Source organism: Marmota marmota, unplaced genomic scaffold (assembly GCF_001458135.2).
Source record: "Marmota marmota marmota unplaced genomic scaffold, marMar, whole genome shotgun sequence".
NCBI lineage: Eukaryota > Metazoa > Chordata > Mammalia > Rodentia > Sciuridae > Marmota > Marmota marmota.
The window spans coordinates 1370400-1391813 of NW_026000016.1; the positions used below are offsets into that span (position 1 = coordinate 1370400).

Below are 21414 nucleotides of genomic sequence, written 5' to 3' on the forward strand. Positions count from 1 at the left end.
AACCCATGGGGGAGGAAGAATTAATAGCTGGAATTCATTAGAATTAGTTTTTTTTTTTTTCTGCTCTATGAAGACAATGTCAAGAGAAGGAAAAATAAGCCGTGGGGTAGGAGAAAATATCAGCAAAAAGAACTTGATCTCATAAAGGACTTTTATCCAAAATATACTCAGAATTCTTAAAACTCACAACAATAAAAGAACAACCTGATTTAAAACTGGGCAAAAGATCTGAATAGACACCAAAGATGGCGTGTAGATGACAAATGAGCTTATGAAATGATATCCCACATCATATCATCAGGGAAATGCAAATTAAGATGACAGTGAGAAGCCAGAATACCCCTACTAGAATGACCAAGATCTAGAACAGGGACAGTACCACAATGCTGGTAGGAATATAAAATGGCACAGTCACTTGGAGGTTAATTTGGTGGTTTCCTATAAAACAAAATATACTTGGACCACAGGATCCAGCAATTGTGGTCCCTGGTATTTAACACAAAGAATGGAAATCTTATATTAACCCATAAATCTTGATAGGAAAGCATATAACAATTTTATCCAGAAATGCCAACATTTGGTAGTAACCAAGATATTCCTCAGAAGGTGAATGGATAAGGAGATTGTAGTTATATTCAGACAATGGAATATATTCTGCAATAAAAAGAAATGAGCTATCAAGCCATGAAAAGACACACACAAGACTGAAATACATATTACTATATAAAAGAAGTTAATCTGAAAAATCTACATACTCTATGATTTCAACCATATGCCATTCTGGAAAAGACAAACCTCTAGAGAGAACTGTCAGAGTTTGGGGGAGGGAGGGATAAATAGACAAAGAATTTTTAAGGCCCTGAAAATACTCTCCATGATATTATAAGGTCAGATACATTTTGTTATTTATTTATCCAAAGCCATAGATTGTACATCTCCAAGGGTGCTATAATGTTTACACTAATGTTACACTATAGAGATACCCAATATAAAGGATGGAGGCTGGGTAATATTGATGTAACAACGAAGGTTCATCAATTGTAACAAATTGTAACTCTAGTAGGGGATTTTGTTCAGGGGTGAGGCTATCTATGGGTGGAATATATGGGAAAATCTCTACTTTCTGTTAAACTTTGCTGTGAACATAAAACTGCTCTAAGAAAAATACTCTATTTTTTAAAGTAGGCAAAGGACTTGAATAGACATTTCTGCAAAGAAGACATAAAAATGGCTAGTAAGCACATAGAAAGATGCTAGTATCCTTAGTCATTAGAGAAATGCAAATCAAAATGACAGTGAGATATAATTTCCTCCTTACTAGAATGAGTACAATAATAAACAAATAAATAATGGAAAATAGCAAATGTTGGTGGCAATGAAGGGATTGAACTGATGGGCACTTGACCGCTGAGCTACATCCCCAGCACACCCCCCACCACCACCATTTTTTAATTTCCCTTAGAGACAGGGTCTCACTGAGTTGCTTAGCACCTCACTTTTGCTGAGGCTGGCTTTGAACTCACTTTGACCTTCCTGCCTCAGCCTCCCCAGCCGCTGGGATTACAGGCATGTGCCACTGTGCCCAGCATCTCCTAGTTCTCTAGAACTTTATAAAACCCTCCAACTGGGGGAGGAGAGGTCTGGGTGTGGTTTTGAGTTGGCCCTCCCTCACCAAGTCCCCAGGTCCCGCCTGTGAGAGGCTGCATGGGGGCCCCCTCGCTGGCTGACTTCCTGTTAGATTTTCCCCACAAGAGATGCATTGCCACAGGAGGACTGGAGCCAGTATATCTGTCACCATAAAACACTAACACGAGCCCAGCCTACTGCAGAGCTAACCTTATCTGAAAGGCATTATGTGATCAAGGGAGACTTGGCAACCTTCACGGGCTCCTCGGGGCAGAAAAGGCTCAAGTGTTGATTTTCCCTTCTCCAGCTTCCTTCGACTCAGCTAAATGAAGGAATAGCAAACACAATGTCAATGTGATGACTGAAAGGACACAAACCAGAGACAGGCTTGCTCAGTTAAGTACATTCAAAGGAGAAATATTTATATTTTACATTTTAAATAGTCCCCGAGGGATGCGCAATATGTTTTTCATCTCACTCGTGTTTAAGAACTTACCGTACTTGAAAAGCAAAGCAGTCCCCTCAAGCTGTGGATTCAAATGATAGTGATTTTCTTATCACATAGATCAAAATGGCAGACTCAGAACATAAACAGGGCTTTCTGTGCAAACACACAGAATACAGATTATTTGTAAGAAAAGGTGAATGATCTCACCAAGGGCAAGTGCCTTGTAGCCATGACTGGTCCTCAGGACACAAACAGCTGAAAGGTAACATGTGCCCCTCGTGCTTCTCGTGGGTAATCACGTAAGGCGGAGGCACATTTTCTAGAATGTTCTTCCTGGAATGTGTTTTCCTGAGGAATGATGTGCAGATTTGTGCAAAGGGGGCAGGGTGGAGGAGGAGCATTCCAGGAAACTCACAAGGGTAGGGAAGGCAGGACTATTTCTGATCCAAGTTGACCGACAATTTACAGTGTGGATGAGAATGGGGTTATTTGAAACAGCACATCTCATGAGAGAGAAGGGCAAGTTTACAGGGGCCCTGTATGATCCGTGAAGTTGAGCTGTTTTATGCAGAACCAAGGACCATCACCAGAGCAGACAAAGAGAAAGGAAGAGTTGGATGTTAGGGCATTGGGAAAAAAATTCCACAGAAGGAAATGAGTAAAAGAAGAAAAATGCAAGACAACTCGACAGGTATGTCATGCTCTTCATCTCCAGAATAAGGTACAACCCGTGGGAAATTCCAGGACAGTTTGTCATGGCACTGAAGTATGAGGGTTGAAGGGTTTGGGTTCCAGCTTCACCACCTCTTGACTGACATAACTTTGGTCAAGTTACTTAATCTCAGTGTGTCTCTTTCTCCATCTGAAAAATGGGGGAAATAATAGTATTGACATTTTCCTAATTTAATAAACACTATAAAGCAGGCAGTAAGGATTGTTTTGAGGACTAAGTGAGATAGTACAGATTATTACTTACAAAGTAGCACCCAAAATGTGGAAAGTGCTCAATAAATGTTGGTAATATTATTATTGTGCTTTTTTAATGGGCTCAGTGTAAGCTTTACTCATTTTTTTTAGTACTGGGTAGATAAAAATATTAACAGGAGTAATAAAAATAGCTATAATTTTCTGAGTGTTTATTATTTGCAGGAAATGTTTTAGGTTCCTTACATATAATATATCAGCCTCGGAAAGCAGAAAGTGTTATATCTAAGATGGGAAACTAAGTCTCATAGAAGTTAAGGAATTTTCCCAAATTAATACACAAGTACATGTCAGAGGCAGCTCCCAAACCCATGTTCTTTTAATACTTCAGGCTACGGAGGGCAGAACTACAACAGATTTCACAATCAGTGAACAGATTATAGACACTCTTTGTCCTAAAATAGGTTTACATGCTGATAAACTCACCATAAGTCCAAAATGCTTTAAGTGGAAAATACATTTAATACATCTAACCTATAGAACACCACACCTTAGTCTCACCTACCTTAATGTAGTAATGCTCAGAACACATCCATTAGCTGACAGTTGGGCAAAGTCATCTTTATCATAAGCATATTTATGATAAAGTGTTGAATAGCTCATGCAATTTATTGAATACCCATATCCCCAAACACCAGCAATACAGTGCACTGTAGAGTCATTTAGTCCTGTTCACTAAGTAGTCTATTCCACAGAGCAACAGGTGCTATGATCAAGATGTCAAGATGATTCCGCTGGGTTTGATGAGACCTGGGAGAGTCAGAGAACTTCTGGAGGAAGACATGCCTGACGCATGACAGACAGGACCACCTTGGCAAATATACACAGAAAAGAAATGGCAAGTGTTCAAGGAAAATATACAAGCCATCTGATCCTGTTGGGGCATAAAACCTGAGGCAGGAGAAGATGGATAATGCAACAGGAGAATCAGAAAGGCAACAATCATAGAGTCTTTATTCCATGTTAACCAACAAGGATGTTTTCCTGAAGATGACAAGATGAAAATACTTTGAATAGGGGAGTGATATGATCTGATTGTTTTTTAGATAGTTTATCCTAAGTTTTTATTAGCACTTCTGGGAAGTATGTGAATGGCTGAGAGTACAAAAATGAATGAGAGAGAGAGCATTTTTTTATGAAGGAGCTAAAAGTCTAGTGGAAAAGATAGAAAAGAGTTAACTTCGAAACTTTGGCTGAATGCTATGACAGTGACCTGGATATCTGAGAAAAGAACACCCACATATAGTTGGCAAATCCAAAACGGCTCCAAAAATAGTTGGGAAAGTGCTCCCCTTTCCTGAATTGTATGTAGTACAACGTTTGAGTCCTTGTGACAAAAATACATTGTCATTCTCCAAAATGCCTTTGTATACCCAGACTTGACGGGGCCTTGGAGGTTGTCTAGCTCCACATCTCTTTGTAATTTTTTCATTTTCTTTTTTTTATTGGTGTGTAATGGCGGGATGTGTTGTTACATATTTGTACATGCAAGATATAACAATATTGTTATATTGTTGGCCAGAATCATTTGCCAGAATTTCCACTTTCCTTCCCCCTCTTCCGGTCCCATTCCTCTATTCTACAGATCTCCCTTTGATTTTCATGAGATCCTCCAACATTTATTTTTTCCTCTCTAGCTTCCACAAAAGAGAGAAAACATGACCCTTGACCTTTTGAGTCTGGCTTATTTTACTTAATGTAATGTGTCTCCATTTCCATTCATTTTCCTGCAAATGACATTTTACTGCAAACTCCATTGTGTATGTTTAATATTGATGGACACCTAGGCTGGTTCTACACTTTGGCCATTGTGAATTGTGCTGTTATAAACATAGATATGCATGTATCGCTATAGTATGATTTTGATTCTTTAGGATAAATAGGGGGATTACTGGGGATTGAATTCAGAGGCACCCAGCCACTGAGCCACATCCCCAGCCCTATTTTGTATTTTATTTAGAGACAAGGTCTCACTGAGTTGTTTAGTGCCTCGCTTGTGTGTGTGTGTGTGTGTGTGTGTGTGTGTGTGTGTGTAGTGGTGGTGATTGAACCCAGGACCTTGTGCATGCGAGGCAAGCATTCTACCACTGAGCTATATCCCCAGCTATATCCCCAGCCTCTGTGGTTTCATCAATACCATATTTTCTTGATCACTATAGCTTTTTTAAGACTTGAAATTGGGTAATTTCAGTCCTCCAAATCTGTTCTTTTCCTTCAATGTTGATTGACTATTCTGGGTTTATTTTGCTCCCTGTGTGTACTTTAGGATCAGTTTGTTGATATACACTAAATAACTTGTTGAAATTTTTATTAGAATTACATTGAATTTATATATCCAAGTGGGAAGAACTGAAATCTTGGTAAGATTGGATTTTCCTTAGACATGGAACATCTCACTATTTACTTAGTTCTTTGGTATCTCTTATTGGTGCTTTGTTCTTTTCCTCAAAGAATCTTGTACATGTTTTTGTTCTTGTTGGTTTTGTTTGTTTTGACAGTTGTATAACTAAGAATTTCCATTTGTGGGGCATTAATGTAAATGGTATTGTGTGTTAAACTTCAAATTCCATGTTTATTGCTAACATATAGGAAAGCAATTAACTTTTATTAATTTTTTTGCTATAATTACTAATTCTAGACTACTTTTATCAATTTTTTCAGATTTTCTATATAGAGGATGTCATCTATACAAGGACAATTTTATTTCTTTCTTTCCAATCTGTATCTTTTATTTCATTCTCTTGTCTTATTTCATTAGCTAGGATTTCTAGTACAATGTTGAGAAAGAGTGTCAATAGGAGCATCTTTTCCTTGTTCAGATCTTACTGGGAAAGCTTTAATTTTGTCACTATTTAAGGGTGGTTTTAGTTCTAGGCTTTTCATAGATGTTTATCAAGTGGGGAAAACGTCCCTCTATTTTGCTGAAGACTTTTAGTTTTAAACAGGAAGGGCATGGGATTTCATCAAATGCACTTTCTGCATATATTAATATGATCATATAATCTTAATTGATTTTCAACTGTTGAATCAGTCTTAATACTTGTGATAAATTCCATTTGGTAAGGACATATAATTTTTAAAATACATTGTTGGATTCAATTTGTTGACTTTTTTTTTCTTTTTGAGATGGCATTCTGGACTCAAGTGCTTCTTTTGTCTCAGCCTCTTGAGCAGCTGTGACTACAGGCACACATCACTGTACCTATCTTGTTGAGGACTTTTGCATCTGTGTTCATGAGAGACATTGGTTTCTTATTGGAGTGATGCTGGGCTTACAAAATGAGTTAGGAATTATACTTTCTGCTTCTATCTTCTAGAAGAGATTATAAAGAATTGGGTTAATTTCCTCTGTGTTTGGCAGAACTCATCAATGAAGTGACCTAGGCATGGTGTTTTCTGTTTTGCAAGGTTAAAAAACTGTGTTTTCATTTTGATTTGGTCAAAATATATTTAGTTTTACTGAGATTAGTTTCTTGGTCCATGTGTTATTTGGAAGTGTGTTGTTTAATCTCCAACTATTTTTGAGTTTTATAACTATTATTGGTTCCTAGTTTAATTTCATTGTAATCTGGGAACAAACATGATTTCTACTCTTTTAAATTTGTTAAAGTGTGCTTTATAGCCCAGAATATGGTCTGATTTGGTGACTGTTCTTGTGAACTTGAGAAGAATGTGTACTCTTTTGTTCTTGGATGAAGTAGTCTATAGATGCCATTAGATCCAGGTGATTGATGATGTTCTTCATTTCAGCTATGTCCTTACTGATTTTCTGCCTGCTGTTTGTCAATTACTATCCATTTCTCTTTCCTATCTATGGATAGAAGGCAGTTAAAGTATTCAACATTAGAAATAGAATAATCTATTTTTTCCATGCATTTCTATTAGTTTTTGCTCCACATATTTTGCCACTTTGCTGTTATGCACATACATGTTAGGAATTATTACATTTGGTATAATTGACTCATGTAGAATTATGTAATGCTTTTCTGTTTCCTTGATAGATTTGTTTTTGCTGCAGTGTGCTTTGTCTGAAACTAATATAGTCACTCTGAATATCTTTCCCCATCTCTTTGTTTTAATTTATTGAAATAAAATATGGGCAATGTAAAATTAACCATTTTAACCACTTTAAAGTATTTGGTTCACTGTGGTAAGTAAATTCACATTGTTGTGCAACCATCAACACTATTCATCTTCAGAACTTTATGATCTCAGTCTGAAACTCTGTATCCTTTAAATAACAACTTCTCATGCCTCCTTTCTGGGACACCTAACAACTACCATTTTATTTTATGTCTCTGTGAATTTGACTCTTCTAGGTACCTCATATATGTGAAATACAATATTTGTCCTTATGTGTCTAGTTTCACGTAGCATAATAGCTTTAAGATTCTTTCATGTTGTAGAATGTATCAGAATTCCACTTCTTTTTAAGGATGGATAATATTATATCATATGTTCATATCATATTTTGTTTATCCATTCATCCATTGATGAAAATTTGGGTTCTTTATACCTTTCAGCTAAGTAAGGCAAATACATGGCTCAGAATAGTAAGAGTACAAATATCTGTTTCAGTCTTTGACTTCAATAGTTTGGGACATATACCCAGGAGTGTCATCATCCCTTTAATTTAGTGCATCTGTGTCTTTAAAGTAGGTGTCTTATAGAAAATATGTAATTGGGTTTTAGTCTTATAATCCATCTGCCAATCCCTTTTAACTGGTGTATTTATACCATTAGCATTGGAAGTGGTTATTAGTATACTTGTTACTGCTTTGTGTTCATTGTGCTTTTTGGCTTTTGGGGGTTTTTCTTATTTGTTTGGGATTTGTTGTTGTTGTTGTTTTGGTTTAGTTTGCTTCTTTTGGTCTTCCATTCATTTTTTTGCATTCTTTATTTAAATTTAATATTTTGTATGCTTCCATTATTTTTTCTTGCATTTTGTCCACTTTTTACATTATCATATCAATTACACTTCATTTTTTTAAGTTTTTTTGTGGTAATCCTTGATTTAAAACTAATCCCAGTTCTCTTCCAAATGATACCGTCATTTACCACGTAGTGCAATATCTTAATAGAATATTCCTCATGTTTCTTCCCATTTATTATAAACTATTGTCACTCCAATTACCTGTTAGCTAAGAATCCATCAAATAATCAAATATATTCTTCACTTTTTTGGGGGGATTTATAGCATTTTCTTTTGATTCTTTCTTAAGGTGTTTGTCTTTTTACTTGCATTACTCAACTATTCTTGCATGTTGTCCACTTTTTACATTATTATATTTATCAAAGTTATTATAAATCCTTGGTCTGATAATTCCAGTATTTCTGTCATAAATAATACTGCCATATCTAATACTTGCCATACATAATAACTTCGATGGTTACTCTGTCTCTTCTATCTTGTTTTTTATTATTTATTTATTTGCAGTGTAATGGATCAAACAGGACAAATGCTCTACCACTGAGTTACATACTAACTTATTTTTTGTCTTTTAGTCTGCCTTGTAATTTTGTATTGAAAGTCAACATGATATGCTGGATTAAAAAAAGCAAGATAAATAGTCCTTTAGTGTGACATTTTTATGTTTATCTGGTTGATGTTAGGTTTTGTTTACTCTTTGCAGTAGCTATTGTTCTCAGAGGCTAAAAATTTCCTATTTTTTTTTTTTTTTTTTGTCTGCATGGCATCTTTGGAGTTCCCGAGGGACCTCTTTTAAGCTAATATGCAAGATGTGTAGTTGTTTTGGTTGCAGGTTGCATTTCCTTGTTATTGTACAAGAGCTGTATTGATAATGTTTGTAAAGTGTGGGAAAAGGAAGTACTCTATAATTCTATGATTAGAGTTCAGTCTTTTAGTGAGACTGGGACCCTGGGCTGTGACTTTCACAAATGATTCTCCATTTTATTCATTTTTTTCCATCTTAGATGCCATGGAAAGGTTTGGGATGGCTGGAGTTGGTATTTTCTTTCTCCCAGGTAGTTGTTTAGAAAATTCCAGTTGAAAAGAATCTGAGAAAATTGTTTCTCTGCAGGGCAAGCCTTGTTAAGAATAGAGTGCTCTGGCCCAGTTCACAATGGCCACTTTTCCCTCTCCTCTCAGACACACCAAAGGATTTTGCTCTGCTCTTCATTGTGAGGACCTGTCATTGCAAGTGCCTACCCTGCCTTGAGACCAGTATTCCCCTTTAGAAAGTACTCATTATTGCATGTTTTAGTGTATAGTCTTCCAGAAACTTTTCAGTAAGAATAATACATGTAATATATAAGATATAGACTATATATTCATAAACTGGAATTATATGCTCAGTTGACAATTATATTTTTATTCAGTGAGCCATAGACATCATCTGTAGCAATAAATGTTTGAAATATCAATTTATAATGCAGAATTTCATTCTTCTAAGCAGTGTTAGTAGAGATCCCTTGTAGATGTCTATGGGAAAAGAAGGGAAGGCCAACAGAAGAGTAGGGTTCTGGTTTCTTTTCATCAATTTTAGTAGCATCTGTGGATATCTTATACAAAATTCCTTTAACAAAGAAAAAAGGAAATAAAAGGTTTTGCTTAAAATATAGGCCTATATGTTTAAAGCTGGTCTTCTACAGCATCTTTCTCACTGGTTGAAAGATATTTATTTTAAAGGATTACTTTTGAGGTTTGCTTAATGCTAATATCCATTATTTAAGTTGCTTCCAATATTATTGTCATGTTTTCAAAGCTTCATTCTATTTCACAGACATAATTACACATCTCCTTGATTTACATCATCCACAAAATTACAAATCATGTTTTCCATGTCTTCATCCTGTTTGTCTAGAAGATTGTTGAACAAATGAACCTAAAGAGGGAGGGACCATTAGTGACACTTTTCAGCTTTAAAGTCAGTTCTTAGCCCAGGTTTTAAAAATATAATTCTTCAAATGTTTATGCTGATGGGAACCCCAAGACTTTAATGTTTGGGGGATATTCTTCTATAGAGACTGTGAGTTTCCTAAGGCTGACATAATACATAATTCCATTGGGTGGCTTTAAACAATAGAAATATTCTCTCACAATTCTGGAGACTCGAAGTTCCAAATCGAGGCATCATTAGGACCTCTGTGGGTTCTAGGGAAGGATCCTGTCTTCTTCATCCTAGCTTCTGGTAGTTGCTCACAATCCTTGGCATTCCTTGGTTTATAGCCACAGCCCTCCAGCACTTCTGCCTGTCTTCATGCCATCTTCCCTCTGTGGGTGGATCTTCTTATTAGGACACCACCTAAATACAGCATGACCTCATCCTAACTTCATTACAGTGGCAATGACCTTATTTCTAAATAAGATCCCATTCAAAGGTTCAGGCTTGAGATGAACATTGGGAGAACACCATTTGAACCATGGCTACTGCAATACTATATACTATACTAGAGACTTCTACAAGAGCAACAGACTCTACCCTAAGTGATGTGCTGCCTGATATGCAGTGGAGGATACAAGCAACACCACTTCCTTTGGAGGGAGAGTCCTGATAGAGAACCACAGGCCAAATTCTCAGTGAGATCATAAGGGATCATCAAACCTAGTCTCTCTCAGAGGAGGAAATGCAGGTCTGAAGACACAATTAGTGGTGAATCCATGGCGAGTTGGTCTGAGCACTTTCTTTATCATTTCTCAAAATGAACAATCAGAAAACCAAGAAGGAAGTGGGATGCAGGGGTGGGAGTACAAACCGGAAAGATGTGCAAATACGTTTCACAGGCCATTCAAAGAAGCAGTGGTGTGTGAGGCCTGCTCTCTGGGTTGAGGAACATCCCTGGCATCTCACATTTTCTCCTAAATTTCACTTGGATTTTGAGGGGTGCATGACAACATGGGGCTTATCCCCTCAGGCTGAGGGACACTCCTTTGGACACATGCAACCTCTCTGTCCTAGTGCTCTTCCCCAAAGAACAGGCTACATCAGCCTTATTTAAACAAGCCAGGCCTCAAGCAGGCACATGCCATTTCCCCTCCTGGTGCTAAAATCTTTCCAGGGCTGGTTTCATTCCCTCAGCAAGGTACATTGGTAATAGGGGGAAATCAGTTGAACTACATTTTGATTTCCCTGAGATGAAATCGAGGTGTGACAATAACTATGACCTCAGGAAGGTTCCTCTCTGTCAGGTTCCATTACTCAACCTCAAAAGTGTAACTGGCATGAAACATAATAAGTTTTCACTTGCTACAAGAGACAAACAGTAAGAGAGAGGGGCTCACACCGTGTTGCATTATGCCACAAAGACAAAGCCTGCCTGGGGAGGGGGACAGAGTGCAACAAATCAGAGGGGGGCCATCTCTCCTGCTCTGGAAGTGAGTCAAGGTGAAAATGGTATAGACAGCTTCTTTGAAGGGCTGGAAGAAGCTGGTGTGGGGGCTTATAGAAGATTGCAGAAACATTAAAAAAAAAGGTTTGATCTCCCTTTATCACCAAGAAAAGACATTTTCTTTACCAAAGGAACAATACTGAAGGGTAAACTGTGAAACTGTGTTGTAAGGAGGGACCAGGAGCTACTATGGTGGTGGTGGTGGTGGTGATGATGATGATGATGATGATGATGGTGGCGGCAGCTTAATACTTATTGAGCCATTAGTATTTTCCAGGTATTATGCTAAGTGCTTCATGGGTAGTCCCGTATTGATGTCACCACAACCCTATGATGTAGGGTCTCTTCTTAGCCCTAATTTGTGGAAAGTAAATGCGTTATTCCCAGAAATATATCTGGGCTTTGAACTTGGATTTCTATTTAGAGCCTGAATTCTTAATGATCACATAAGAGGTCAAATGATTAGACCAGCCTATCCAAGTGATTGAGTGATCCCCCCCTTATTTCCAGTTTAGAAGTGCAAAAGGAGTTGTAAATGTGCAGAATCCAGAGAAGGGTGTCTCTGAAGGGCAGGCATAGTCTCACCTATAAATCTGGTTCTGAAGGGGGTCAGGGCCAGAAGGGCCACAATTCATGGAAGACTCTGGTGCTAATCAGCACACAGTAGTGGTAACATTTTTTTTTAGGCTCTGCTCTGCATCACAGTATATGGGCCAATTTCCCTCTCCCTAAAGATGGCCCTGTCAGTGGATGATGGATGTTCAAATAAGATTTCTGCATAATTTGCTCTTTGATTTTTCTCCAGGAGCATTTCTAGTTCAGTGATGAAAAAATAAATCAATCACCAAGTAAAAATACAGTGGAATCCTAAATTTAGGTCTAGGAAATAGAAACAGTGTTACATTATTGAAAAATCTGGTTTCAAGGAAAATGCCATCTACCTCAAAGATCAATGGTTAACACATAACTTATATTGCCAAAAAGAATTACAATCTTCACCATCTCAGATTTGGACTCTGTTAATATTTAAAAAGGTACACAATTGGCATCATATTTTTATCATTACCACTCAATTTTGAGGAATAGAGATTTTCAAGCAATTTTATCTTAGGTTGTGGTTTGCTTTCTGGAACTCAGTGTGGATTAGGAAAAAAAAATAAACAGCATTAAGTTCAAGAGGAGAAATGGGGATGCTAGAAAGCCACCCTTAGAAGCCACTATGTCACACTTTCCTTAGGTTTACCGCTGAGTGACCCCCGTCTCTACTGAGGATCAGGGAATACTGGTTATAAGGTTACAAGATACTGAGTATGACTCTCTAACATATATACCTCTTCTGACAGTCGGCTCCCTTCAAGTTCCTCGCCTCACCAGTGTCAAAGTCTAACTTAAAGGTTATAGAGGGAGCAGCTCATTCTAAAAATTTTAATTTAGCCAGTTCCAGACTACTCTAAACTTGAACTGGAGAAAAAAAAGACATCCATCAGAGCTGTTCTAATTAAGTGGGTATAAATGAAGACTTCATGTCAAAATCAGGACCTGGGCATAGAAACCCAAACAGATGGCACCAGGAATGAAGTGTGATGCCTCCACATTGTGTTGACCTATACCAGGGTATGTTCTATTCAGTTACAATGTATCCTTTTAACAAAAGAAGGGCAAAACTCTGTCAAATCTGCTTACCTTTCAGGGTAAATGTGACTCAAAGTACTGTCTTTACTTTGAGTCCCAGGAACTCCCAGAACTGATCTGATGCTACGAGGCAAAGGGATGAAGAGAAGCGAGTTTCAGGAACTCATGTCTAGCATGAGGTTTTCAGAAGTGTTAACCTCCTTACTCAAAAGCACATAGCTTCTGAACAGCAGAGTGTGTACCTGTTCTTTCTTGGAACCAAGTCTTCCTGACTCCTGTCATACCAGTGGTGCTTAGACTCATACTCTATCTGGCGGCATCAACACCACCCAGAAGTTGTTCAAAATCGAGTTCTCAGGCTCCACTCCAGACCTACAGAATCAGAAACTCCAGGGATGAATGAAGCCAGTCATGTGTTTCCTACCGAGGAGTCTTCTAGTTGATCCTGCTATGCACCCAAATTTGAGAACTATTGCAGTATTTAATGATGCTTCTTTAAAAACAAACTCTAAAGACAACTGGGAAAGAAGCCCACTTCCTTTTGAAATCAAAGAAAAGTGGTTGAAAAAGATTGTGTTTTTTGGTGGGGGGGCATGGCAAAGAATATCTACTCATTGGTGAGTAAGAGGTAGGAGAGACATATGACTGAGTACCATGAGTCATTTTTGGCAGTAAAACAGGCTTTTTTTTCCCTTGTCAAGATAATACTTAAAAAAAAACAGGAAAAATATTAGGCATTCATGTTCCAAGAAAAAAACATGACTAAAGCCAGGGTTATTTTCTATTTTAATAATTTTTCTAGGTTATCAGTAATGTTGCTTATTCATTTCATAAGCTTACCTACTGCAATCCTATTTAGGATTCTGTGTTTCCTCAGAATGAATATAAAACATATCTTACTTGTCAGGAAGATTATTTCCATAAATATTACCTGTTACACAATCTGTGAGCATTTAGGCATTAATCTATGGCCTGGACTCAACCTTTGTTATTTGAAAAATGTTCAAACTTCGTCTTTGGTTTCCAGTTCTACCAGCCTGGAGCAGATTTCCTTTGGTGACTTTAGAAGAAGAATGCTGACATATTATCCTTTGGGTTTCCCAAGTTCATGAGCACTCTTTAGCCAGTGAGTTATGCCTCCAGGTGAACTATACCATGTCAGCGCGGTAAGGGGGGACTTCACACCTGACATCCAATAATAGAAGGTCAAACAAATCACCATGTTAAAACTAGACTTTATTTTGTTTCTTTGTTAGTTTGCTTTTGATTTAAAAATATCACAGGGAAAAAAAAAGTGTAAAGCTGACATCAGAAAGGTCACAGTTGATTTTATCCCAACAGGCATCTGTACTTCAAACACTATGAGCAAATATTCTTTTGCAGGGAAACAATATTTTTTTAAGTTTACTAGAATTAATTAAATTTTACTAATGGCTAAAAAAAACTAATAAGATTCATCACAGCGTTGGAAAGAAAAACAAAAATTTCAGTCTGACCTTTAGATATTTCCAGAACCAAAATTGCATTTAAAAATTAGCAGGTTAACGAACTCCAAGGCACAGTCTTCACTTGAGATAAGAAATGCATAATTTACTCATCACTATAGAATACAAGAAAAGAAATGAAATGAAACCATGTGACTTCGTTTTTGAAGGATTTTGAGAATCTTAATTTATATTTTAATGTTTTGTTCATATATAGCCAAGAGTAAGAGAGAAAGCCAACCTAAGATCAATCCAACGTTCTGCAGGAGAAACATCATCCAGGGTCGTCGTGATTGAACATGAGTCATTTCAGGAAGCTAAAAAAAGAATGAAAAAACCAGAATAAAATCCAGATATATTCAACTGCTGGGAAAAGCTTGGTGGGAAAACATGAGAGACTCTGTTATTCAGAACTTAATAACCTTTAAAATTCCCCAAACAGTTACCAAATGCTTAATACCTATTCTTACCACGAGTTTGAAATGTAAGCTAAAATAAGCCACGTGATTATGGTTCTAAAGGTCCTATTGGCACAAGTCTTAAAATGATATCGTTAACAGCTGAAGCCTAATTCCTCTCACTTTTGCTTTCAGAAACTATTTAAATGTGAAAGAGATAAAACTTGAAAGGTACTACTTTTGACTATTCTGTTAGGTATATGGTTGCTGCAAAGCATCTGTAATTTTTTTTCTATTCAAAGAGATGACCAAGGCCTTCATGACCTTTAGAACAGTAAAGCCCTCATTTCCTAGGTCTATATTTTATTCTCAGAGAGACAAATGGAGATGATTTCACATTTGTCAAATGCCATAATATCATGTAAAGGGAAATGTTCACTCAAGCACCTGTGTGAAGTGCTCCAATGTGTTTTCGAAGCCTATTAGTTGGAATCCCTCATCCTGAGAAGGTCAGAGTGAGTACATCTCTTTCACACAGAGACATTTCTATTGTAGGACAGGTGAGGTCAACATTGACTGCAGATTTAACTCAATCTGGGTGTGATTGACATTCTGGCCCTGATAATTCCTTGTCGTAAGACCTTACCTGTCCACTTAGGATGTTTAGCCATATCCCTGGCTTCTACTAGATATTCATTGCACCTCTACCCAGGGTCATAACAATCCAATTTGTCTCCTGACCTTTTCAAATCTCACCTAGGGGATAAAAATCTCCTGCAGTAGTGAACTACTAGATTATTTTACATCAAATAAAAGATGAACAGATAATGTATTCAAAGGCTTTAGATTTATGGCAATGGAGAACAGGCAGATACATTTTCAAATATGTGTGGAGGAGCATCCTAAAATTTCTATCTGGGTATGCTTGAGATGGATGTTTCTTCTTTTTAGAAGATAATTGACTGGGATAAGGATTTGGATTATTGTAACCTGTTATCTTGCATTCCAGCATTTAGCAGTGGACTAAAAAGACAAAATAGCCTATAATTCCAGCAGCTCGGGAGGCTGAGGCAGGAGGATCTCAAGTTCAAAGTCAGCCTCAGCAAAAGCAAGGTGCTAAGCAACTTACTGAGACCCTGTTTCTAAATGAAATACAAAATAGGGCTGTGGATGTGGCTCAGTGGCCAAGTGCCTCTGAGTTCAATCCCCAATACCACCTTACTCCAATAAATAAATAAATTTGAAAATTTGAAAAGCCAAAATAGGATCCAGATCTGCCTTCCAGGATGATTGGCCTTAAACACATGGCATGCCCTTGGTGTCTTTTTTTTTTAATTTTTATTGTTGGTTGTTCAAAACATTACATAGTTCTTGATATATCATATTTCACACTTTGATTCAAGTGGGTTATGAACTCCCATTTTTACCCCGTATACAGATTGCAGAATCACATCAGTTACACATCCATTGATTTACATATTGCCTTACTAGTGTCTGTTGTATTCTGCTGCCTTTCCTATCCTCTACGATCCCCCCTCCCCTCCCCTCCCCTCCCCTCTTCTCTCTCTACCGTCATTCATTTCTCCCCCTTGTATTATTTTTTTGGTGTCTTTATTCCATGTTTAAACATGTTACTTTAGAGAAGTCCTGTATGATCCATAAATTACTATAAATTCAAAAGGACATTTTGAAAAATATATAGACTATGGATAATACATAATTGTATGCTTCCCAATTTTGTAGTCAAGTACCTTAGTAAAAGAAAGCTAAAGCATTTACTTTTATTTTACATTTTACATATCATATGGATTTATAATTATATTTAATATTTAAATTTGGTATAACATAACAAGTTGCTCATACAGTTCACAATGGGTTTATGATAAACTTCCCATTTATTCTTAGTGAATGATACCTACTATTCTTTTAATAGGACTGTTTTTGTTTCTAACATCTGGATATAAATCTAATCCACATTGGCAGAGCAGCATTCTAGAATTCTTTATTAAGGTTTATATGTGTAGGGAAGGAAGAATATTTGTTCTCAAAGGACCCTTGAAGCATTAGCAAGATGTACTGAAATTTTCTAATATTTGATTCTCAAGTTTTAAGCAATTTTTAATAGTTAACTTCAGAGTCAGGTGACATGGTCAATGAGTTTTCTAATCTATATCTTAGACTTTCTCAGTGAGACACAATTATACTGATTGTGGTCACTTAATGGCTTAAACTTGGATTAACCTTACTTCCAAATACTGGGATAAGACATTGCATACTTTCTTTTCCTTCTTATTTTTCACACAAGATAATTAATGATCACTTACATGATGTGGCTGAATTAATAGCAAGCCCTTCCTTACTGTACCTGCTGCTGTTCTCCTTTCATAAATAGGAGAAGTGGTTTCTGGAAAGATTTTCTTGGCAAAGACTTATAAAATATATGGGCCACTGATTAAACCATCAGAATTGTTTTGAGTAGATTATCATGGAGGAAAATATTTCAGATAATATAGAATGATTTAACCGGAATGATTCTATTTCAATAGATTAGAACTGAGATTAATTTTCAAATCACCAATGTTTTTATGAACCCACACTTTAGAAAGCTTATTTTCATTTCCATCTTTTCCTCAAATTTCTAATCAGGGTCTTCAGGGAGAAGTTGATCCTTGACGAGGGTAGAGTTAAAACCCCCAAAGTTTTAGATAAATAAAACCACAGAGTCAGCATTAGTATCTTGGAATTTACAGCAAAATCTCAAACAGTTACTGTTCTAACTAAATCTGAGTGCCAAAATTTTTTTTAAAAAACATATGAGTCACAATGTGTCTTATTGTTCTCACTGGCATGTACATCTGCTGCTTACCTGCAGTGTCTGACAAATGTGAGAATTAAATACATCTGTTTATGAGAGTCAGCGACCCAACCCCAAGGAGAAAATCATTAATCCTTCATTCTGAGTATGTCGATGGCATCATCCATAAGGAGATGACAGGAGCCCTCATAGCTCCAAGATAACATTCCCATGGAGGATCGTGCCTGGTGGAGCTGTGCAGCAGGCTCTGCCTTCTTCTTAAGATAACTAGCTCTAGGGTAACTTGCCATCCATTCTGGTGTGCCTTCTAGAAGCATGTCTTTCCCTGGAGGTTTTTCAGAACAACCTAGCTATAGATATAAAACCTTATATAGTGCTTATTGGATTTTCTTTTCATTTACAATCATTTGTCATGTTCTTTCTTATATCTGCTCCTGCTCTTTACCCCTTATTGTCCTGCAAGAGAGGAAATTATTAACTCCTTTGAGTTATGTAGAAGCATTGGCTCAGGGGAAGATAAAAGACTCACCCCACCATCACCAAGATGTGACATCAGAACTAGAACAAAAAGCCAGGTTAGCTTACAGTGGTGGACCCAAAGTGTCCAGCTCTCTATCTGAAATTCATGCTTATCTATTATGCCAGAACCTTTATAATTATAAAAAGAATAGAAATTTCCAAGGCTAAAATGTCCAGTAAGGCACAAAGCCATTACTGCATATGATGAAAATATATAATATACAGATATCGTGCTCTCTTTGTTATAAAAGGCATTACAATATAAGTCTGTATTTTCAAGACAGACAATGCACATTTGAAAAGGGACATTAAAAACAGCCTAAATTTGTTATCCTGTTGATATGGACATTAAAAAAGAGTTGAAGGAGATTCTCATCCCGAAATAGAAGTTTTAATTTTAATTTGGGTGGCCTATCTAAACTGCCCATGTTACATATAAATTGGTCTTGTTAGAAAACTCGACTAAACCTGCTTTTGAGATAATACTTGGTTCTTTTTAGCATGATAATATATGTACATATGAATCATAATATCTTTTGCATACATACTGAAACACCAGAAAGCATTATAGAAAGTCTTTCCAAAGAAAACAAACATAAAATGCCAAAGTTCAAGCCATATCTGATTACAACTTTTCAGCGCCTCTGAAGTTACCCATATTTTTTCATTTTAGTCACTAAAATTTGAAGGAAAAAAAAAAGGTTCATAGCAATTTTCAAAAGCAAATATTTGGGGTTTTTTTTTAATTCTGTTTTTAAAATTCCTGATAAGAATTCAAGTGCTGACGCTTTACCCCTGGCTTTCAGTGAGAAAGGGGACTTTAATTCCAAGAAAGTTTAATTCTGTTTGGACCAATTTTACAGACCTTGATTTATATTGTAGGAATAAAAAAGTAAGATGATGGATAGAGTATATTGTCACAGAAGGGACAAAAAAAGAATTTTAACAAAAGAGCTTTGCCCAAAGATAGTGCTAAGAGAAATTCTTTCAGGAATTTGGAAACCTTGAAACAGAAAAGCAGCTTGCTTTTTTACCAACATGTTTAGCAAGATTTCTAACTCAATGCACTGAATGTAAAGACTTGACTCTCAAGGAGTGGTAATTTTCTGGAAAAGAAAAAATTTGCCTAAAAAGCAGCTCTTTAGTTTGTCATTATTAATTCTTTTTTCAATTTTAAATCAAGGTATGTGTGTGAGTGTGTGTGTGTGTGTGTGTATAGATATATATTCCTTAAGATCCACACTAACTGTAACTTATCACAGATAATGTTCCCTTCAAATTCTAATTGACTTATTGTTATGGTTAACCATTATGTGGGATTTCTGAATATGTTAGAAAATTATATTAAGTAAATGTTTTGAGCTTTTAGTCTCCATAATTGTATCCCTAGTCAAGTCAAAGCTTTAAAATAAATGCTTATAGAGAAAACTGGGGAAACATATCAGGAGGAGAATATAGATGAATACCAATCAGGTACTATGTAATAATTACATATTAGGAAGGACCTGTCACAAAGAAGGATTATGTATAGAACAACTTCTGGATCTAATACTGGGTCTCTTGTACACCTGAATCTTGCACCAAGTAAAGCCTTCTCTGTTTCCATCTATAATTTGAAAATGGTTTCTTACTGGTGTCATTAAAGACCCTTCATTGAACCCTTCAGTGTTTACTTTCATTGGTGATACATAAATGTACATATTGAAGGAGAAAGATAAGCACCAGGGCTTCTAAAATAAGCAAAGATGTCAAAGACCTTTTATCATTAAAAATGCACAATTCCAGTACAGAAATTCAATATTCATCTGTTGAAACTCTTGGTATTGCCTCTTATGAAGGTAAAATTTTATGTCAACATTTTTTTTCTTTTAGGAATGCATAGCTTTTGATATCATGGACTTTTAGAAGTGATTTTCTTCTCCATCATGAAGCCCATTTGACAAATGATTTATGCCATTTTCCTCTCAAGAATGTCCTAAAACCCATGATATATATTTGCATCAGATAAACAAAACCATCTTTGTTCCTGAGAAATACGATGAAGAAGAAAACTTAAAGACTTATTTTGAAGGAGGTCCTAATTTTGCTTAATCTCTGGAGAGCATCCTTGTTGTTGACTGTTTGCTGTCATCAAAGACAAAGTAAGCCATTTATAAAAGTGATGAAGTTAATGCTAACCTTAGTTTGGCTTCATTTTTTTTTTTTTTTTGCAGAAAATATACATCTAAGAATAAAATAGAAACTTGTTGGTTAAAGTCATCATTTGATTTGCAAATTTCCAATTACTTGTTTGCATGTGCAAACTATATTCTTAAAAGTTGATTATCTGGGTCTCCTGGTTTCTAGTCTAATATATAAAAGGGCTTAGAAATGAGCTCTCTGTCCAAACATGTTAAAGAAACAAAAAAGACCAAATGAAAAATAAGTAACTTTTCTTAGACCCATCAAAGAAGAAAGATCACCAGGCATACCTCAGAAACTGGACAAACAGCATGGTGGATTCAGAGATTCACAACTCATCAGGAGCAAAAGCAGGAGCAGAAACCAGTGCCTGGGCTAGAACACTTGCTATGATGGATGACTTTCTGGAGGCTTGGTGAGGACATCTTTAAGAGTTAAAAACTCCAGAGGACCCAGTCATAGAGATTGTTGGGAGTCACCCCGGCTCCAAAGACTAACTAACTTCCCCATCCCCCAAGAAGAGCTGTCCAATGGTGAGCCCTGCTGACTCGCATGATCCTTACCCACCAATCAGACTAGCCCTGCTGACTCTCATGATCCTTACCCACCAATCAGAAAGCGCCCGGTAACTGTCAAACCGCCCCCAGCTCTATAAATGTGCAGAGCTGTTCCTCAATAAATGGGCACTTCTCCAACCATGAGCCTTGTCCGGTTGTTCTTTCAGAGATTGTCCAGCTTTGGTGAATCATAATTCTAGGAGCTCCTAGGAGCTCCACAGTCCTCACCATGGAGATAGATTCCCCTCCAGTTTCTGGCGGGTGGAGGGGAAAATGAACCACTCATAAATATACCAGAGCATTCAGCTCTTCTTAACAAGTCCTGTTCTCAGGGAAAACTAGTAAACCTGAGGCTAACATGCATGGGTTTATCAGGAGCCTAATCTACCTCCAGTGCCCCCTAGTCATTCTCTCTTATGTG

At 36.8% G+C, this 21414-nt stretch overlaps 1 protein-coding gene across 6 annotated transcripts in view; it reads right to left on the reverse strand.

Annotated features, from left to right (window-relative positions):
• Window positions 1–14261: 14261 nt before the first annotated feature.
• The window catches only part of Slc39a12 (solute carrier family 39 member 12), a 64889-nt gene continuing 57736 nt past the window's right edge, over window positions 14262–21414 (reverse strand). For 5 of the 6 annotated variants that reach the window (XM_048809037.1, XM_048809039.1, XM_015483401.2 and 2 more), the window contains exon 13: window positions 14262–14840. In XM_048809037.1, the coding sequence (XP_048664994.1) occupies window positions 14712–14840 (129 nt within the window). In that variant the 3' untranslated portion in view covers window positions 14262–14711. The remainder of the gene's footprint in view (window positions 14841–21414) is intronic. The other variant, XM_048809038.1, reaches the window with a different exon arrangement.